This window comes from Rhincodon typus, chromosome 1 (assembly GCF_021869965.1).
Source record: "Rhincodon typus isolate 14 chromosome 1, sRhiTyp1.1, whole genome shotgun sequence".
Taxonomy (NCBI): Eukaryota; Metazoa; Chordata; class Chondrichthyes; order Orectolobiformes; family Rhincodontidae; genus Rhincodon; species Rhincodon typus.
The window spans coordinates 47,572,320-47,590,715 of record NC_063332.1 but is presented as its reverse complement, the minus strand read 5'-3'; the positions used below and the strand labels follow the sequence as shown (position 1 = coordinate 47,590,715).

Sequence of the window (18,396 nt, the reverse complement as noted above, 5' to 3'; positions counted from 1 at the left end):
TATGATGCTGCTTGGCCTGCTGTGTTCATCCAGCCCTGCACCTTGTTGTCTCGGATTCTCCAGCATCTGCAGTTCCTACTATCTCCGTCTCAGGCTTGTTGCAGTGTTCCAGTGAAGCTCAGCACAAGCCGGAAGAACAATACTTCATTTTCTGCTTGGGGACCCTGCAGCCGTCTGGACTCAATATAGAGTTTAATCATTTCAGGGCCTAGTCTCCCCCATGTCCTAGACCCCTACCCACACACCAGGCCTTGTAGTCACATAGCCTGCCATCACACACTACCTATTGTTAGTCACTAACAGTCCCCATTAACTGCTATTCACCCTCCTAGCCAGATCGTTATCAACTACTTTTGTCTAACCAATTGCCCTTCTCTCTCTTTGCGCTCTATTCTTTATCCTATTGTTTACTCCCTACCCCATCCCCCTCCCTATCTTCTGCGTATAAACCAACAATTTCCTAGCTACCATCAGTTATAAGAAAGGGTCACTGGACCCGAAATGTTAACTTTGGTTTATTTTTCTTCACAGACGCTGCTAGACCTTCTGAGCTTTTCCATCAACTTCTGTTTTTGTTCCTGATTTACAGCCTCTTTCGGTTTTTACAGCAACTTCACACTGTTCAATATATTTCAGTGGTGAAGCAGACAGTAAGAAGCCATTTTTGCAAGGTAATGGAACATTTCAGATAAACACTTTTGGATTTCTGGGTTGAATTTCAGATCTACCTGTGTTTCAGAAGTTCCTGTAGCATTTGTACCTAAACAAGGGTGAGCATGATTAGCCTCACTGTGAATTAACAATGAATTACTGGCCACATTTCTGTAAATTGAATTCCATGTTCTATCATTTAACCTAGTCCCCCAAAAGTACATATCTGTATTTCAAACAGTCAAACAAGTGCTGTGGATTTCGCAGTGTCAGCAAACATTTATGATTTATTCGGTGAGACTATAAGTAGTGTTCAAATAATAAGAGTTTGAAAAGTCTGGGGACGGCAAAGACAGCCACAGAAAGAAGTAATATGGTAAAGCACAAATTAAATACAATAATCTTCTAAAATCTTACTGTAAATGGTGTTTTATGAAGTCCTCAATGTCACCCCCTCAATTCCGGCCTTAAAGAGAATGACCCAGAGTCAGGCATACCAGCCAGTAGTGGGATACTACAGGTCCGCCTGCCTCCACGACTGAATTAAAATTCTACCCACCAACTCCGCTTCTCTCAGAACAGATACTGCCAGACCTGCTCACTATTTACAGCAAATTTTTGTTTTTGTTTGATGTGTCACAACCTCCACAGAGGCAAATAAACGATTTCAATTTCCACTGACTGGATCACACAACAAGATTTCATGTTTTAAAACTTTTACAGAACAAACACACTTAAAGTAGTGCGGACTCAACACTATTTTTGTAGGCAACCTTATTTTCTAAAGTAAAGAAAATCAAACTCGCATTTAATTTTTAGAATGACTGAAAATTCCCTGCCATGGTTATATTTTACACTGCTCCACAACTGGGTACTTCATTCTCTCCAAATAAGTCCAAAAATATTCTCCACTCCCAATGGCCTGCTTCCTTTTCCCTTTCCCAACCAGTTAACTTTAAATCCCAGAACTAACTGCTACTGTCAAGTTTACACTGAAGATTCATTCCCTTTAGCCCAAGATACACAAACTGAAGAGTCACTTGACCCAAAGGGTTAACTCTGGTTTCTCTCCACAGATGCTGGCAGACCAGTTGAGCTTTACCAGCAATTTCTGTTTTTGTACACAAAATTACAGCCTCCTTTAAATCTTCACAAACTCTGTTTACAATATACAGGACCGCACCCACATTATGCATATTGAATAACAGGTCAGCTTCAAGAACAAGACTCTCTTTCTTTTTATCCTGCTTCCTGTTTCTCAGATAGCAGTTTGACTTGCGTCTGTGAGGTTTCATGATATCTTATGAAGCCTGATAATCTGATAGGTTATAGAAACAAAGTACTCGGGAAATTCATCAGGCCTGGCACCATCAGTGGAAAGAGAAACAGTTGACATTTCAAGTCCAGTAAGACTCTTCTTCAGAACTGAACGAGGTAGCTGCTGCTGCTTGGCCTGCTGTGTTCATCCAGCTGTACACCTTGTTAGCTGGAAAAGTGATGGGTTTTACACTGTAGAAGGCGGCGGCAGGAACAGCAAGTTCGACAGATAGCAAAGGTGCCCCAGAACAAAAGATGAAAGGGAGCACTAATAATAGTAGAGATGAAATATAAATGAAGACTGAATATTAATGATATATATTAGTAGCCTTGGAGAAAGACAGACAAGGAAGAAATTGTTCAAAATAAGAACACGTTCAGCCAGACAAAGGGTAGTGTTGGAGTATGGGGACTGTTCAGGCCTCAATTCATGGAAGAAGTGGACAGCCCTCAGATTGTCCTGCTGGAAAGGACAGAGGTGTAAAGGGATTGTATGGAAATTTTACAGTCAATATAAACCATCTGAAGAATCACAAATGTCAATTGATGAGACTGGACAATATACAACATGGCTTTCACTAGACTTTCTTCTGCAAAGCGCAACACTATGGTAATGTGAAAGTCATGGGCCTGCGTCCAGCTAAAAATATTAATTCTCTACCTTTTAAATCCACAACGCCACTCCATCTTGGATTTATGCAGTCAGTTCAATTAACGACCATTTTTAAAACATGAACGTCCCAACTCACGCCGGAGAGATTGCGAGACAAACAGTCTACCCACAGTCAGCACAGATATTGTGGTCATTCTCCACAGGTTTGAATATTTTGGCACTCTCCCAATAAGTCTCTTGACTTGTTCCCCTGTTATACTACAGCAGCCAAGCCAACAGTCATATTTTGGGCAAAAAACAGGGCAGGCCACATTGCCTCCTCGTTGCTCCTCCATTTTACCTTGTATAGCAAGACCATAAAGAATAAGAAACATGAGTCAACCAGTCAGCCTTTCAGCCCTTTGATCCTGTTCCGCCATTCAACAGGATCATAGCCAATCCAACACTCCTCACATCTACTTCCTTGCCTTTTCCTCAGAAACTTTGATTCTACTATTGGTGAGGAATCTATCTTTCTCAGCCTTAAATAAAAACAAGAACTCCACCCCACGTATCCGTGACAAGGAGTTCCAAAGACACTCAAACCTCTGAGGAGAAATTTGTACACCTCAGTCTTAAATTGGTGTCCCTTTATTATGACCTCTGTTCTTAAACTCACCCACGAGGGCAAACATCATCTCAGCATTTACCCTTTCAAGCCCCTTAAGAATCCTATGTTTCAAAGAGATCAACTCTCACTCTCATTCTTCTAAATTCCAATGAGTAGAGTCCCAACATGTTCAACTTTTGCTCATAAGACAATCCCTCCACACTAGGATTATCCCCATGAAGCTTCTCCAATGAATTTTTTTTTCCAAGTAAGGGGACCAAAGCAGCCCACAGTACTCCAGATGTGGTCTCACCAGCACCTTATAGCAAGACTTTCCTATTCTTATATTCCAAGAGACAGTCACAAAAAAAATTCTTATAAACTTCAGTATTTGTAACTGAGATAAAGGACATTAAGGACTGCAGATGCTGGAGGCCAGAGTCTATAGGTTGTTCAGATGCTGTCTGACTTACTGTGCTTTTCCAGTCTCACACCTATAGACTTTGTAATTGATACAGACACAGGTGGGAATTTCAAGAAATACAAGCAGATTTTTTTAAAAATTGCTGGAAACACTGAGCAGGTCAGAAGAGGAAAGGATAGGATTAACGTTGCAGGTCTTGCAGCCGTTTGTCAGAATACTGATTTGGATAGTGTGAATGCGGACTCAAGACAGAAATGGTTTGAGTTAGTTGTAGCCTATAGTACGTGTGGTATTGTTTCTATAATTTCATATCTAACCTTTCAAGCTGTATATGCCTGCTTAACTGGTACTTATTAACTCCATAGCAAAGACAGGCAGACTCTAAATAGGATTTGCAATGTTGCAATGCTGATGTGAACATTCTGCATGCCCGAGACATCCAAAGAATATGGAACCAAGAGGTGCTGTAAAACTACCCCAGGTCAACATGAAACCCACAAACCACTGTCAACCACTCACTGGTCATCTCCCCTTCCAATCGCTTCTTTAACATTCCCTTCCTGGTCACTACCCTGAGGCCTCCATTAACGAATTCAATGGTGAAACTGCTCAAAGAGCTGAATGATCCAGTCCTAGCATATGCTTCCATTTTTCTTAATTTCCACTTCTCTATCGTTCCACTGCATAGCATGCCATTTAAGGCTATAATTTAACTGAGCCCCCGAGAAAGCCCCCTCTACTCTTGTGCTAGAAAACCTGTTCATATACTTATTTACTTTTATTCACTCCCAGGACATGGGTGTTGCTGACTGGCCAGGATTTATTGTTTGTCCCTAGATGCCCTTGAATGGAGTGGCTTGCTAGGCCATTTCAGAGGACAATTGAGAGTCAACTACATTGCTGTGGGTCTGGAGTCACATTTAAGGAAAGAAAACATTTCACAGGAGGCAGTTCAGAGAAGCTCACTAGGGTGATTTACAGAAGTACAATTTAAAACAAAACAAAAAACATTAAAATAATTTTCACTTTGCTTGTTTGACTTTTAAGACCCAGCTCAACATGTACGCTTAGCTGCAAAGACGGCTGGAAAACGTATCTACAGCATATAATACAATGAGTTTTGCAATAAAATTCTGTCTCACCATAGGCCATTTGTTGGACTGATAGGGGTGACTTTCCATCTTCATTTAGCGCTGCTAAGCCTTCATTTGCCTTTCTAAAGGAATGAAAATGTTACTTATTAATGATTCACCTCTTAAACACGTTTACGTCCATTACACAAGTACGCTAACAAATAAACATATCATTTTAATTTTCATTGATAGTGTTCAGATTTCTCGTCAAATATTGTATGGTACAAAATAAGCTTGAGTAACTTAAAATTTGAACCATATTTTGCAATCTAATATAAATCATGCTCTCTCCAGAATTATCATGAAGCAAATAATTGAATCAAGATCAAAACTTCTACAGAAATACAGTATGCAACTGATACACAAAAAAAAAATTTAGAACATGTTTGGAGTGTTTTTTTTTCACTTCAGCTCTTCAGAAATTAATGTTGTTGAGACAGTGCAAAAAATCCTGATGCTGTTCTATCATTTAATTCAAATAGCAAGAGTCCACATATGAACCAAGAAAAAGTGCCAGCAAGATAGTTGATAAGAAGCACAATAGTTGCCTTTTCTGACATTTGTACATAGATTTGTAGCACGAGTCACTGGACAGCAAAGGTGAGGGTCATGCCCAAGCATGCAGTGCAGTAATACGATCCTGAATCGTTAATGTTGATTTTGTCTCATGATCTTCAGTATACACTATTACATGACAGAACATGTAGTGTTTTAGTGTTGTCTAAATTACATAGTTAGCAATGTTTCAAACAAAAGCCACATGAAAAATACCTCAAGTTTATGTCCCTGTGTATCTAACAACAGATCCGATCTCTGGGTACTTTGTAGAAAACTAAGAAATTCAGGTTCTATAGGATTTCAGAAGGACTTTTCCCTCTCATATCCCACCTGCACAATGAGGGTAACCTCCACTGTGTCGTGTGGCACTATCACCGTTTTAAATGGGACAGACTTTGAACAAATCCAGGATACCCAGTCTTGAGTTAGATGAGGCACTGTGGGCCATCAACAGCAGCAGAACTGTACTCTAACACTTATCCCCAACTCAACCATCATCATCAAACCAGGGAGATCAACCCTGGCTCCATGGAGAGTGCAGGAGGGCATGTTAGGAGCTGCACTGTGCATACATGAAAATGATGCATCAACCTGGCGAAGCTACCAAATCAGGCCTACTTGCATGCCAAACAGCATGAGCAGAAAGTCTAAGACAGAGCTAAGCGATCTCACAACAAATGGATCAGATCTTAGCTCTGCAGTTCATGAGGTATCAAGGAGAGGTTCAAGGCACTAGATACTGCAAAGACTATGGGCCCTGACAACTTTTTTTTCAAAATTATTCATTTGTGGGATGAGGGCGTGGCTAGCTGCCCAGCATTTATCGTCATCCCTCGTTGCCCTTGAGAAGGTAGTGGTGAGCTGCCTTCTTGAACCGCTGCAGACCACCTGTTTGTGGATTAACCCACAATGCTATTAAAGGAGGGAATTCCAGGATTTTGGCCCAGATAGTGAAGGAACAGTGACATACTTCCAAATCAGGATGGTGTGCGCCTTGGAAGGAAACTTGAAGGTGGTGGTGTTCCCATATATCTACTGCCCTTGTCCTTCTAGATGGCAGTAGTTGAGAGTTTGGAATGTGCTGTCTGAGGATCCTTGGTGAATTTCTGAAGTGCATCTTGTAGATTGTACACACAGCTGCTACCGAGCATCAATGGCAGACAGAGTGGATGCTTATGGATGCGGTGCCATTCAAACAGGCTTTGTCCTAGATGGCATCAAGTTTCCTGAGTGTTGTTGGAGGTGCACTCATCCAGGTAAGTGGAGAGTCAGGGAGTGAATTAGTTGCTGCAGTATTCCTAGTCTTTGATCTGCTGTTGTAGCCAGTGTTTATGTGGTGAGTCCAGTTGAGTTTCTTGTCAATGATAACCCCAGGATGTTGATAGTGGGAGATTCAGTGATGGTAACACCATTGAATGTCAAGGGGCAGTGGTCAGATTGTCTCTTAGTGGTGATAGTCATAGTCTGGCATTTGTGTGACACAAATGTTACTTGCCACTTGCCAGCCCAAGCCTGGATATTGTCCAGATCTTATTGCATCTTGTTACAATCCCATAACATCACTCCTTTTCCTCAGATTTAGCCTTACTCAAGAAAGAGTTAACCACCATCTTGTTCTCTGACCTGGCCTTCTCCTGCCCACCATGACTCATTTAGGGCAGTAATGTCGATGTCATTGTGCTGGAGCTCTGGAGCCATGAGAGCAGTGAGACAATTAGTTCTGCTGTTCCAGGAGTTTTCCATGAGGGTCCTGATGTCATGGGATAAGAGGTCCATTAAAATTGATCAAGGAAAATTGTTAAGTCAGATCTGTTGGACTGTGTGTCCATGTTTCTGGAAAGACTCTCAGGAGCATGCAAAATAGCAAAGAGGCACATAAAAGACAAAGATGAAAGAATAGTTGATAGACATACTAACACAAGAATATTTCAAACAAGAGATGAAATATTAGTGCTATTACTTCACAGGGCGAACCTTTGAAAGCAGCTTTCAACTGAATTATCAATAGATACACAAGATCACAGGAAGAAGAATTAGTTATATCACACAAACATGTTACAACAATATCGTCATAGACAGAAAGATAAGCTGCAAGATTGTCAAATGGTGAGAATAGTGAGAATGATGGAGACTAAAACACATAAAAGGAAACGTAGATAATTCACAAACTGAACCTCCTACTATCCGACTAGTCAACACCAAAATACTGATGCACTTCAACACGGCATTCTTGTTCTTAGAGGAAGGATAATGGAAAGATCTAGTGAGGTTATTTATGGATTTCAAAGAAACCTGTGGAGATACACCCGTGTACACAACCTTGGCCAAAACAAAATGATGTGGATATAGGGGAATCAGTATCAGTAAAACATTGCTATTGTTTAAGCCCAGAAAAAAAGCTCTTGTTGAAGCAGAGATATAATGTATCTTAGAAAACCACTTAATTGAACATAGCCAAAACATTTGGAGTCCTCCAGTGGTGTCATGCTTAAATCTGACACATTTGACAGGTCAACTAGATTCAGCATAGTACATGCAGAATCATAAACAGATTTGTGCCCAATTTCTCAGTTAGAAGATTCTATTGATGGGGTTAGCAGTACCTCATTCCTTATTGAAGGGGTACTAGCAAGTTCCATTTATATCAAGAGTAAAGGGACACTTGCTTTTATTGCACCAAATGGGTTGCAGTGATGTTGAGTTGTATCATTCAGGTTTAAAATCATTCCAACTACATTTCGAAGACTTATGAACCGAGTTGTCACTCTTCTACTTGGATAATGCATCATTATATCGTACAGTAAAACATGTGAAGACCATACAAAACAAATGGAAGCCTAATTCAAACAGCTACAGTCATCTGACTTAGAAATAAATCTTGCCAACAGTGAGCCTGAGAAAGCAAGTGTACATTACCAAGGACACAAAGGTCAAGAGGCAGCATTGCCAAGAACATCAGAAGCAAAGGGTCTGATAAAATTTCCCTTTCCTAAAGCAAAACAAGCAATCATGAGATTCTTGGAGATGTGTGGCTTTTAATGGTAATGTGTACACAACTTCAGCAGAGTAGCTACCTCTGTCAGATTGTTTACAAAAACAGGTAAAGGGAAGAAACGCCAAACAGCTTTTGAGAAGCTTAACGCAATCCTAAAGGAAAAAAAAGTCAGTGTTGCTTTCCCCTAACATCAGTAAACCTTTTAAAATGGTGATAAATGCCATTTTAATGATTGGGATAAATGCAATCTTATTGCATGATAGCATCAGGCACAGAGAAGCGAGTAGGATACATTTCTAAGCAGCCCAATTAGCATCAAAAAACACTACAAAGGTAAAGGAAGCCCTGGGAATGTTACTAGTTCTTAAACATTTTGACGTTTGCATCTGCCAAGATGACAAAGAAACCTAATTTAAACTGATAATAATCCTTTGGCCTTTATCGAAAAAGTTAAAACGCAAAAATTCTAGATTAAATTAACAAGCTTCAATAAAATAAATTTATAATAAACATACTGCTTGTATCACTGGAAAAGATAACATAATTGTTGATGCATGGTCACAAAAGTAACAATGGCAAAATAGCCTGAACTGGCAGAAATCCTATTTGGAGAGTAAATGACAATGAAATATTGTAACATTATTGTGTTTTTTTTTGTATGTCACATTTGTTACATTGTAATGAAAGGGATGTTAGAAACACTTTTTTTTTTAAATGGATTGCAAGATTTGGAATCTGGACATGTTTGGAAGCCATTGGGTTGTAAAGGATTTACCATGTGATTGCTTGGAACTGGAAACTCAAAACAATAAAGAAGACTGTCTGTTGCTGCTTCCAAAAAAAAAGTGACTTTGGATAGCATAGTCCAACAAAGTTTTCAAGGAGAGATAACAGTGACATCTATTGTTTTAATTGTTGAGTAAACAGACCTGAAAAATGCTAATGGATCTATGTCAGCATCACTGGACAACAGCTTGTGAACAGAGGGTGCTGGGTGTACAAACCTGGAAACTCTGGGCAGTCAGTGGAGGAGAGGACAAGCTGATCCATCTCTCTCAGACAATAAGAATCAAATCTTCGGGCTAAAAGCAGCACTCTACACATTTCTTTCAGCAAAATATTTTGAAATAAACCTGATAAAGTTTCAAAATATCAGAATTCCTGATTGTTTGTCAGCTAAATCTGAAATACGGTCTGAAGATTTTCTTTTACTTTGAGACCGTCAGCACTTGGAACTCACCGACCAGAATTCATAGAAACTGAAACTAAGTCAACCCAGTTAGACAGCTTAATTCGCCCCTTGATCTGCAGGAGTGTGCTTTTTTCCCTTTTTTGCAGAATGTTTCTCACACCCATGAAAACTCTGCAGAGTTGTGTCTTTGTCATGTTTGGGAAAAATGTGTGTACTTGGGATTAAGGGGATGTAGCTTAATTTACACATAGCTTGGATGATAGGCAGAGTTTACCATTTATTGAGGAATAGGTTTGCCTGTAAAAAGTTTTTTTGTGTGTTTTTTGAAAAGTCTGATGAAAGTCTCTTTTAGTTAGCAGTAATAATGAGAAACAAATTGATCATTTTTGGTGACTGAAGACAACATTTACACTTTTGTTTCAGTTTATGGAGTAGAGGGCTCAATTTCCAGTGCACTGATCCTGCCAGTGCTGTAACACAATTTATTGGAACTCGTGGAAGCAGTAACCTGCACTGGGGGCAAAGGGGAGTCAGTGATGTACTATACTTAGATATCCAGATGGCATTTGATAACGTGCCACATGAAAAATTTTAGTTACTTAAGGGATGTGGGCATCACTGGCTGAGCCAGCATTTACTGCCCTAGTTGTCCTCGAGGTGGTGGTGTGCTGCCTTTTTGAATAATTGCAATTGATTTGGTGGAAAATGAAGATTTATGTTGTAAGGCGCAACATAGTGGCATATTAAAAGTCAGCAGGTTAACAGGCTAAAATAAGAGTTGGCATAAATTGATCTTTTTCTAGCGGGCAAGATGTAACGAGAGGCATACAACAGGGATCAGTGTGAGGGGCCTTAGTTCCTTACATTTTACATAAATGATTTGGATGAAGGTACTCAAGATATGGAGGCTAAATTTGCTGATGATACATAGAAAGGTGGGAGCGTAAGTTGTGAACAAGACGTAAGGAGATATACTAGCACGTGAATCACAAAAGGCTAGTTTACAAGTACAAGAAGAAATTAGTGAAGCTAATAGAATGTTATCATTTATTCCAAAGGAATTCAAATACTAAATAATGGTGGTCCTGCTTCAATTATACAGTGCATTGAGGCCACATTTGGACTACTGCATTTAGTGGTCTTTTATTCCAAATGTCAACACAAATACAGAAGGCATTACTCCTAGATGACAATCACCTAATAAATAAGTTAGTGAGAATGAAAAAGAAACCTCTTAAAACCAAGAATAACCCCACAAAATCAAAAGGTAGCCTTCAAGAAAATCTCAAGAAGAGTACTAAAAACATCTATTCTGACCCTAGCTACAATTAACTCAATTAAGCAGAGATAATAAAATAGCAATTTTAGTCTAATCAGTATAGCTTGGTCATATATTACACTGTTCTTGGAAAGTGCACCTATGGAAACAAACATTGATAATTTTCTTAGCGCCTAACACTGCACATTGATTATTCAGCAGGCAATAGCACTGTACAGTCCATCTCTATTGTAAATCCACCCAAAAGAAATCCTGCCAAGTGTAAACTTGTTTTCATCAGCTAATGATTTACTAAAATTAAGTTCCTGGCCAGAATTATTTATGCCCTCCTCAGCCAGTCTCAACATACAAACTGTAGGGAAGGTATTATAAGCATACAAGTAAGATGCTTTTTACTTTATGTAACAGTTTTCAAGAACACTCTTTAAAGAGATCGATGTTGCAGAGAACAAGTTTCCTGAACTTAATTCTACCTATAATCGGAAATTATTTATCCCAAAGTAGCAGAATGAGAACTTGTAGAATAGTGTTCATAATGAAAAAAATTGTGTTTGCAAAGATCTATGAAAAAGAATTGGAAGTTTTCAAAATCAATTTACATTGTTAAAGCCTGTTTCACAAAATGAAACAGTCATGCGTCCTCCTCTATTCCTTGACTTCTACCATACCCGTTACTGCAATGCTGGTGTGGATGAGATGTTTTAACACACTAATACAATAATCATACAGTAGTCATAACAAAAATACATAAAATGAATTCCACATATTATGCCACTATAATGAACCCTGTTTAAAATGAGCTAATTTTAATCAAAGAAAAAATGCCAAGACTCAAATTTTCCTGAATTCAGCACTACATTGAACAATTCAGGGGGGGTCTATACAGAACAACTCAGATAAGGATTTATAGGAATTCAATCCAAGACTGACTGAAAGATGAGGGAGCGCAAGAGGAAGCATAGGAGAGCGTGAGTGTGCACGTGAGTAAAGACAGCTGAATATCTGAATGAAGCTAGCAAGTAACCTTTTCATTTCTGAAAACAAAATCTACAAATCAGCTTAGCAAAGAGCACTGTGGAAAACCCGGAACAAGCAGAGAGAAAAAAATGTAACACCAGTGTCACCGAAGATGAAACATTGATCAGGGGGAAAAGAAAAGTCCATACTGTGCCTAATGATCATCTTCATGTCACAGTCTTTAAACAGCAAGAGAAACATTCCGGTATCATATAAGGTGTAATGCACAAAGACTGAAAATCTGTCATGACCAAAAGCTGAGGAATGTTTTGTGACAGCTAATAGATAGAAACAGCATGTATTGATAAATGCACGAATAATTAGATGCAATTCATGCAACTTAAAAAACAAAATTATGTTCAATTCAAATGTGGCTTTTCTTGTTTTCTGATTGAACAAGATACCATACCAACTATAGCGAACACCTGACAAACTTTTCCAGTGATACCAAGGGGGCTTCTCATAGTGAAGTCAAATTGTACATACAAACCAAGTGAATAAAAAATTAGCCTGACTCTAAATAATATTCATGCAGTTTGCTGACAGAAGATTCCATTTTTAATTCTTGATGCTAGATGAACTTGCCATCAAGCATGTCATAGTCTTCAAAGTATCAGTACAGTGCAGCCATTTTTATTTGAACTTGGTTCTTTCACAACATCATTTTACATTAGGTTCTCACAGACAACATAATCAAGCACTTTTAGGCAGGCACTCAGGTACTCATTAAAGTCTGTTTCCATAGCAATCATCTCTTCATAAAATTCCTTATTGCTGTTTAATTAATACTGAAAACAAACTTCAACATAAAATAAAACAATGCATACCACCCAGCAAATAAATACCTGATGATTCTAAATATTTTAAACATAGAAGATAGCAACAGGACTGGGCGATGGACTTCAGAGACTTCCTCTATAGAATCGCTTAATGATCAATGCTTGTCAGTAATATTTCAACAGTGTACAATGTAAAACTGCAGGGTAAATATTTCAATTTGCAATGGTAAATGATCACCTAGAATAAAGACTATAGCCAAGCCATATTGAGTTTTACAAACTGAACCACAGTACAAGAATCAAATGGGAAGGATAAATTTGGATAAGGAATTGGTTAGGCCACAATTGGAGTAGTTGGTCCAGTGATTGGAATTGAAACGTAGAAAAGATGTAAAAGTTACAGAATACACAATCTAAACCTACTGCAATGTTCCCAATGTTGAATAATTATAGTTATTAAAAAGTCTGGAATAATAACAACAAATTTTCAGAATTATGAACAATTTCCTTTAGTTGGGATTTAAGTGATGAGGAATCATCCACTCCTTCTCCCCAACCCACCCACAATTCAATTTAGTAGCTGAAATCCACACCTCCCCCAGCTCAGCACTCCTTAGCATTGCTAATACTCATCCAATCCACCCCTAGATATTTTCCCTGGCAGCCATCAAAGCACATCCTCCTGATAATGCTCACTCCCTCCTCCTATCACTGGTCATACCAAAAACCTTCAAATCCCACCCCAACTCCCCATTAAAATATACTCACAACACTCCACTTCCCCTTCCAAATGCTCCTACCCAGCCCTGGCCACCCACTATCCATTCCCCTCAGCCAGATAATGCCACACTCACCTTCCCCACCCCAGACACAAACACACAAAGCTCCAAACCAGATTCCTCCCTCTCCTCGCCTGCAAAAGTGCTCACAAATTCTCCCTCTAGCAAGCTCCGATGTAGGTTAACTGCATCGCAATCCACAGTCAGTCAGCTGCAGGCCAAATACAGAAGAATCAGCCATCTTGGGATGCGGTGTAGGTGAAGGAAATGAGCACTGTTCAGGATGATGGGGGAGAGAAGGAAAGAATGAACATTGTCAGAAGCAAGGGTGGAGATTGGCATAGTCAAGAGGGAGTTAGGGAGGCTGGTCAACATTGCCAAGAGTGAGGGAGGGGAGTAAGATTTTGAGGTGGTGAGGAATGCTGGGAGCTTAGGAAGGGGCCAGTGCTGTCAGGTGAGGAAAGGGGTCAGCACTGCCAGGAGTTAAGGAGATGCTGTGAAAAGCTGTAGGTGACAGGCCTTTTAAAAGCTCTGCAAATTGGCGAAAAAGAGGCCATTCAGACCATTGCTCTGCACCAGCTCTTCACACAACCCCATTATTACCAGTTAGAGTCATAAAGCTGTACAGCATGGAAAGCAATCCTAAATTAAGCTAGCCCTGTTGGCCAGCATTTGGGCCATATCCCTGTAATTCCTATTTATATACCCATCCAGGTGCCTCATAAATGTTGTAAACATTGCCCATTAGGCCACTTTTAAATTTTTTCCCTCTTGCCTTAAACCTATGTCCTCTAGTTTTAGACTCCCCCACCTCAGAGAAAAGACCTTGGCTATTCATCCTATCCATTCCCCTCACGAATTTATAAACTTCCAAAAGGTCACTCCTCAGCCTCCGACACTGTAGGGAAAATAGCGCCAGCCTATTCAGCCACTCCCTATAGCTCAAACCCTCCTGCCCTGGCAACACCCTTGTAAATCTTTTCTGAACCCTTTCATGTTTCACAACATCCTTCCTACAGCAGTGAGACCAGAATTGCACACAGTATTCCAAAAGTGGCCTAACCAATTTCCTATATAGCTGAAACATGACCTCCCAACTCCTATACTCAATATAGTGACCAATAACAGCAAGCATACCAAACGCTTTCTTCACTATCCTATCTACCTGCGACTCCACTTCCAAGGAACAATGAACCTGCATTCCAAGGTCTCTTTTTTCACCAAGACCTTACCATTAACTGTACAAGTCCTGCCCTAATTTGCCTTTCCAAAATGTAGCACTTCACACTTATCTAAATTAAACTCCATCTGCCACTCCTTGGCCAATCTGATCAAGGTCCCGTTGTACTCTAAGGTAATCTGCTTCGCTGTTTACTACACCTCCAATTATGGTGTCATCTGCAAACCGTACTAACCATACCCCATAAGTTCACATCCAAATCATTTACGTAAATGACAAAAAGCTGTGGACCCAGCACCGACCCATACGGTACACCGCTGGTCACAGGGCTCCAGTGTGAAAAGCAACCCTCCACACTACCTTTACCTTCAAGCCAATTCTGTTTCCAAGTGGCTAGTTGTCCCTGTATTCCACGTGATCTAACTCTGCTAATCAGTGTACCATAAGGAACCTTACTGAAGTCCAAATAGATCACGTCCACTGCTCTGCCTTCATCAATCCTCTTCATTACTTCTTCAAAAAAAATTCAACCAAATTGGAGAGACACGATTTTCCATGCACAAAGCCACATTAACTATCCCAAATCAGTCCTTGACTTTCCAAATATAGGTAAATCCTGTCCCTCAGGATCCTCTCCAACAACTCAGCCACCAATGATGTCAAGATCACTGGTCTATAGTTGCCTAGCTTTGCCTTACCACCTTAAATAGTAGCACCACGTTAGCCAGCCCCCAGTCTTCCAGCACCTCACCTATGGCTATCAATGACACAAATATCTCAGCCAGGGGCCCAGCAATCACTTCCCTACCTTCCCACAGAGTTCTAGGGTACACCTGATCAGGTCCCGGGGATTTATCCACCTTTATGCGTTTTAAGAAGTCCAACACCTCCTCCTCTGTAATATGGACATTTTTCAAGATGTTCTTTAGCTTCCATATCCTTCTTTACAGTAAACACTGATGCAAACTACTCGTTTAGTATCTCCTCTCCTGTGGTTCCACACGTAGGTGGCCTTGCTGATCTTTAATGGGCCCTATTCTCTCTCTGGTTAGTCTTTTGTCTTTATTGTATTTGTAGAATCCCTTTGGATTCTCCTTAACATGATTTGCCAATGATTGCCAAATTCTTGCTATTTTGCCATACCCTTGCATATTACTTCTTTCCAAAGAATTGTTCAATATGCTCTTGAATGCCTCAATTGAACCTGTACCAACACACATTCAGGTACTGCATTCAATACTCCAACTGTTAGATGTGTGAAGAAGATTTGTCTTGCATTCCATTTGTTCCTTTTGCAAATCATTTTAAACAAGTTCTCGGTTCTTGATCTTTTCACTGACTGAAATAATTGCTATTTACTCTATCCAAACAACTCTTGACTTTGAAAACTACAATCAGATCTCCTCTTCAGCTTCTGCTTTTCAAGGACAATAGCTCCAACCTCTTCAAACCATCCCCATAACTGAAATTTTTCATGACTGGAACCATCCTTCTAAATTGCTTTTGTATTCTCTCCAACGTGTTCGCATCCGTGTGGTGTCTACAACCTACTTAATATGCCAGTTAGCATCTAACAAATTTCTTACACAAGTTCAACATCACCTCCTGCCTCTTGTATTCTATGCTGCTATTAATAAAGCCCAGAATACTGTATATTTTACTAATTGCTCTCTCAAACTGCCCTGCCATCTTCAGTGATTTTTCCATATATGCATCCAGGCCTCTCTGCTCCTGCACACCCTTTAGAATTATACACACAACTTTATCTTTCCACTTTCCTCCTACCAGAAAGGATCACTCCACACTTCCTTGCATTGAACACCGTCTGCCACCTGTCCACCCACACCACACCTATCCTCTCCTCTATCCATCTTCTATCCACCTCCCACTCTCTCCCTATTTATTTCAGAACCCCCTTCCCCTCCCCGTTTTCTGATGAAGGGTCTAGGCCCGAAACGTCAGCCTTTCTGCTCCTATGATGCTGCGTGGCCTGCTGTGTTCATCCAGCCCCACTACCTTGTCCATATCTTTTTGGAGTTCTACAGTTACCTCCTTACAGATTACAATTCTTCCGAGTTTTGTGTCATCTGTAAACTTTGAATTTGTTCCCTACATGCAAAAATCTAGATCATTAACTTAAATCAGGAAAAGCAAAAGGTCCCAATACCAACCCTTGGAGAACTCTACTACAAACCCTCCTGTAGCAAAAAAAAATTGACAACTCTCCATCACTTAGCCAATTTTGAATCCACATTGCTACTGTCCCTTTTATTCCATAACATACAACACTTCACAAATCTTTGTGTGGATTGTACTAAACACCTTCTAGAAGTTCATGTACATTACTGCTGTTCAAGTCTGTTACCTGTTCAAAAAATCTCTATCAGGTTAGTTAAACACAATTTCCATTTAGAATTCCATGCTGACTCTTCCTACTCAACATAGGTCTTTATCCAAGTGACCGCTACTTTTATCCTGAATAATTCTTTCTAGACGTTTCCCCACCACTGAGGTTAAACCGTCTGGTCTGTAATTGCTGGGCTTTCCTTACAACCTTTCTTAAACAAGGCCATAAGTTTGCCTTCTATTCTGAAGGAAGATCACTGGACCTAAAAACGTAACTGATTGCTTTCCACACCTGCTGAAATTTTCCAGCAATTTCTGACTTTGTGTCCATAATATGTGCAATTTTCCAGACTTCTCATACCTCCCCTAAGTCTACAGTAGACTAAAAAATAACGGCCAATGACCTTAAGAGAAGTTTGATGCAAAAAAATGTATAAAGTTCCACTGATGTTAATGCTTCACCACTTGGCCTTACAACTCCACTCTTTAAAGTGCATCAGGAACTGGACTGCCCTAAGTCTCCAGAATGAAAGGATAAGTGGGCAGCTCAAATCTCATTAAATGACAGGCACAGACTCTGCAGCTAACCAAAAGATCTGGATCACTGGGTTGTATGGAGAAACCATAACAGGAGGATTAGTTTCAGATGTTTAAAAATTCTTTCACAGGATATGAAGGATGGGTTGCCTTCTTAATTAAATCCCAACAATCTACACTTTCTGAAGAACAGTCATACCAGATTCAAAAAATTAACTGTTTCTCACTCCACAGATGGTGCCAGACTGCTGAGCTTCTCCAGGTGTTGTCTGCATTTGTTTCAAGCTACTCCTTCTGTTCCTCAACTCAAGCCAAATAGATACAGTCCTAGAACCATCTAGGGCAGCCTATTTAAAACTGTGACATCAACCTTAACTAATAATGCACATCTCCTCCATTCCCTTTGTTATCATTCCTCAATCCACAGCAATGAGGAACATTAAAAACCCAAACCTGGCCTTGCTTCAGCCATGTCATATGATGGCAACCATATCACAATGTTATGAACAATTTGTTCCTGCAGCTTCCCAATATTATTAATTATATTGTTCTCTGACATACATACAAGTTAATAAACCCATTACTTATTTTCATTAAACTAGTTCCTGCAATTTTTGGAATTTTTCTAATTTTACTATCTTTAATATCTCTCTGTTCTCTCATCTAATTTCTTCTCCTTTCTGATTTTTCCGCCACGGCTAAATTAATTTAAGCCCTCCCCAACAGTACAAGTTAAACTCAGAGAACATTGGTTCCAACTTCGTTCAGATACAAGTTCCAAGTCACAGTTTTCTGTTGCCCCAGAATATGTCATAATGCCCCTGGAATATGGTACATCCACATTTATTCATCTGGTGGTGATACTTACCTCAATCCTAATGCAACATGATACACCAATCTCATCTTCACGCTCAAAAGAAAGTAAAACACTGCATCCGTCAGGTCAATTCATCACATTCATTCAGTAACTTGTCAACACTTGTAGGAGAAGTGCAAAATGTAGTGGA

General features: G+C 39.8%; 1 protein-coding gene across 1 annotated transcript in view; it reads right to left on the bottom strand.

Moving 5' to 3' along the window:
• LOC109922005 (gamma-secretase subunit Aph-1b) overlaps nt 1–18,396 on the bottom strand; it is a 70,579-nt gene that overhangs the window by 38,534 nt on the left and 13,649 nt on the right. The window contains exon 3 of the mRNA XM_048599181.1: nt 4,737–4,810. Coding sequence (XP_048455138.1) covers nt 4,737–4,810 — 74 coding nt within the window. The remainder of the gene's footprint in view (nt 1–4,736; nt 4,811–18,396) is intronic.